At 34.8% G+C, this 3518-nt stretch overlaps 1 protein-coding gene across 1 annotated transcript in view; it reads right to left on the bottom strand.

Moving 5' to 3' along the window:
• LOC111087455 overlaps positions 1 to 2489 on the bottom strand; it is a 17932-nt gene extending 15443 nt beyond the window's left edge. The window contains exon 1 of the mRNA XM_022394131.1: positions 2288 to 2489. Within this exon, the coding sequence (XP_022249839.1) occupies positions 2288 to 2489 (202 nt within the window). The remainder of the gene's footprint in view (positions 1 to 2287) is intronic.
• Between the last annotated feature and the right edge of the window lie 1029 nt (positions 2490 to 3518).

The raw sequence follows: 3518 nt of genomic DNA, 5'->3' as shown, positions 1-3518 counted from the left end.
GTAATAAAGATATAAATATCGTGAGACGAGCGGGAAGCAGTAGACAGACAACAATAGACAGATAATAGCAAAAAAGAATATAGTTGTGTGAAGTTTAGTACCGCAAAGGTGATAGGTCTAACGTTTAATATGTTAGAATGAAACTAGCAGTGTTAAGTTAACTACTGTAGAAGTGATAGGCCTAATGTTTAATATGTTTGAGTAAAACTAACAGTGGAAGAGGAGAGAATAATAATAATTTTATTCCGTCAAAGCATGGTTCTAAAGTAATTGAATCAGCCTGGGTACATTTTGACAAAAGGAACAGAGGATCTTCAGAAGAAAGAAGACCGAATGAATTATGGTAACTTGCGCCATAACTATAAGTGAATCACACATAGAATACTGGTACGATAGTAATATAGAGAGGATAGTTCGACTTGTCAACTGAAATTCTAAAGTAACTGAATAGACCTAAGTGGACTTTTGACAAGAAGAAGAGAACTATATATAAATAGTGTTTATGATATGCCTGTAATTTCTATAGTGTGAATACTTTGTTGTACATATATTTAACTTGTTCTGAATATATATATATTATTTGAAAACAAGTAAAGTGTGTGCTGTTTATTCATTATTGAATTTATCACTAACAAGTCACATACACCTACTGTATTAGAATCCTAAGCCAAACAACAACATAGTATATATTTATACTATGTAGGAATATAAGTAAAAGCCATTTATTTCGAAAATTAGCAAAAATAACTTAAAATCTGACAGTGATAAAAGAAACATGAGGCTAGTGGTAAAACAAAGGAAGGGAAAGGCCATGGAAAACAACACTTAAATTCCAATCTGGCAAATGGGTGGTATGAGGAAGATGATGGAGATTCAGAGACTGAAACAAAAGGGAAATAACTGGAGAGGAAAACACATTGCAAAAACGAAAGTCAGATGATAGTGTTGCCCTATAGCTTACAATGGTTGAAATGGACAGAACCTTGCCAAACAACCATGTAAAAAATCAGATATTTAAGAAAGCGAGGGGAAAAATCCATGCCAAATAGACCAATGACAGAATATTCTCTCCTTACTTTGATACACAGACGTGGAATAAGGAATGGTCAGAGTGAGACAACAGAGGGAAAGTGAAGATGAAGACAATCTGGACAAGGTGGTGGTTAGGAGGATATAGGCTTCCCCCAAAAACCCTTGGGAGAACAATGGAAAGCCTCAAACAACAGGTGAATAGACGACAAATAATAAGGAGTGTTGTCACGTATAAATGGAGGTGTGTCTGAGAAAAAAGCACCAAAGTATCGGAATTTGAACCCCAAAGGGGAAGAAGTGAATCCAATTGCACAGTATGTGAGAGCATGTCATATTAACTCCTGCACATACTACATCTGCAAAACATTTGGCATGGACCCCCAATATGAGGCAAGGGGGGAACCAAATATTCATAACTAGGCTTCAGTTAATAAGGAAGGGGAAGGATCAAATGACACAGGTGACAATGACAAAACACAACATACTTGTGATATCAAGTTGGAAAATGGTGATGAAGGGCTATAGGTGCTTCAACAGGCTGAGAACATGCTTGCACAGCAAAGAAAGGGGGAAAGCTGTTGTCAGGTTTTTATAGGGCTGGATTCATTATAGTAGATGCCTGTGACTCGTTGGTGATAAATTTCAATAATAAATGGACAGGACACAATCCACTTGTTTTAAAATAATAAATTCAAAACAAGTCAAATGTAGGTACAAAAATTTGTTACACTATTGGTTATTACAGATATATCCAGAGCTTTAAATAGTTGTCCCCTTTTCATCAAAGTCCACACAGGTGGGTTCAATTATTTTAGAACACCCTTTGGAAAGACAAATTGTTCTCCTTTATCTCTGTTATTACAACACCAGCTGTGAAACTCACTTTATGGCTATTTCACATTCAGTCTAACTTCACTTTTACCTTCACTTTCACTAACTTCCTTCTTACTGTACCTGCACACACATATATATCTAATATGCAACAGAAATATCTAGAGATATATAACCCTCTGGTAACAACAATATTACACATAATGAGAAAAACTTAGAAGCTTCGAATATGATGATGTCAACAATATTACAAAAGTGCAGTACAAAATTAAACTACATACATAAGGTACAACTCGTACAGAGTTATGTAACAAAACTTGTCATAACAGTCATTTCTAAAAATAAATGACTTTAATGCTCATACAATATAAACTAAGTAATACTCTCATATTAAAAATAAAATGAACAATCGTGTATATCTAACAGTTGTCTAAGTCTGCATTGTCCTGATTGAAATCTTCCGGTAATGACAGAACAGCTTGTATATCATGAGATCCCTTGGCCCGCAGGAAAGAAGCCATCTCCTGACAAACCATGGTTAACACTTTGTCCACAAATAATGCTGCACCTGCATCTATTGTCATGGATAGTTGATCACTAGTACTGTCGGTAGCCACTGTAGCCATGATACTAAATTGTAAATTTATAAATATTGACTGACTACTGGTAAATGAGTGAGGAATCAAATAATGAAATTTAACTCGGTTCTGGGTTATAAACAAGACTTTGAAATGCAAAATCAGTCAGTGAATACTATCAAAATACAATAAAGAAGAAAAATGTTTGAAATAAGCACTAAGTCATAACACTGAGATTGGTTTTAACTTCATAGGGGGAGGCAGCTGCAATAGAAAAGTTTGCAAACTCCTATTGGTGGAAGACTGTCACATGCTAATTTGTGTGCTTAAATACAGCTGAACCACGTGGTATACATGTGGAATTAGGCGAGAGTTTTAAGGCAAGTGGTGAGAGAAAAATTTGCACATTAGATTGCATTGAAATCAAGAATAGATGTAACTGTGAGAGAAGGTAAGTAACTGTATCGAAGTTACTTCTAGACTGCTGTTATTTTAAGAACTTAACCTCAACAAACACATTATTTTATATTACAACAAATGATTTAAAACTGTAATGGCTGATTGGCACAACTTAAAAATCCTGTGAAAACTTGGAGCAGGAAGACCAAATAGCTTAAAGATCAAGTATAGTGAAAGGTACTCCTCATCCCTAAAGTGCGTTAATTGACTAAATGCAATTCACAGAATCTCATTTCATATAAGTTTGTCAGGTTTTGTTAAAGACAGTCTGTTAGCTGGTAATTTCTATTTATTTTTAGCTATGATTGTGATTATTGTTTATGTATTTTATTTTCTATCATTTACGCCAGCTATATTTTCATTTATTTCAAATGCTAGCTTACATGCCTTTTTAAATAATAAATGAAGAATTTTCATATTAAGACACCAACACAATGTTTACCAGTTGTAAGATATGGATACTATTGTTACAACAGCAGAAGTCACGTGACGCTGGGAGCATTCGTACTGGAGTTTCGAAAATTATCGGGGAACCCCACGAATGTCCGAGTGTTTGCTAGATGCCCTCTTTTTTAGTATATAAGCCTGGCAAAAAAAGCCAGCGAGATAGGCAGATAG

This window comes from Limulus polyphemus, unplaced genomic scaffold (assembly GCF_000517525.1).
Source record: "Limulus polyphemus unplaced genomic scaffold, Limulus_polyphemus-2.1.2 Scaffold2175, whole genome shotgun sequence".
NCBI classification, from domain to species: domain Eukaryota; kingdom Metazoa; phylum Arthropoda; class Merostomata; order Xiphosura; family Limulidae; genus Limulus; species Limulus polyphemus.
This window is presented reverse-complemented; position numbering and strand designations above follow the sequence as displayed.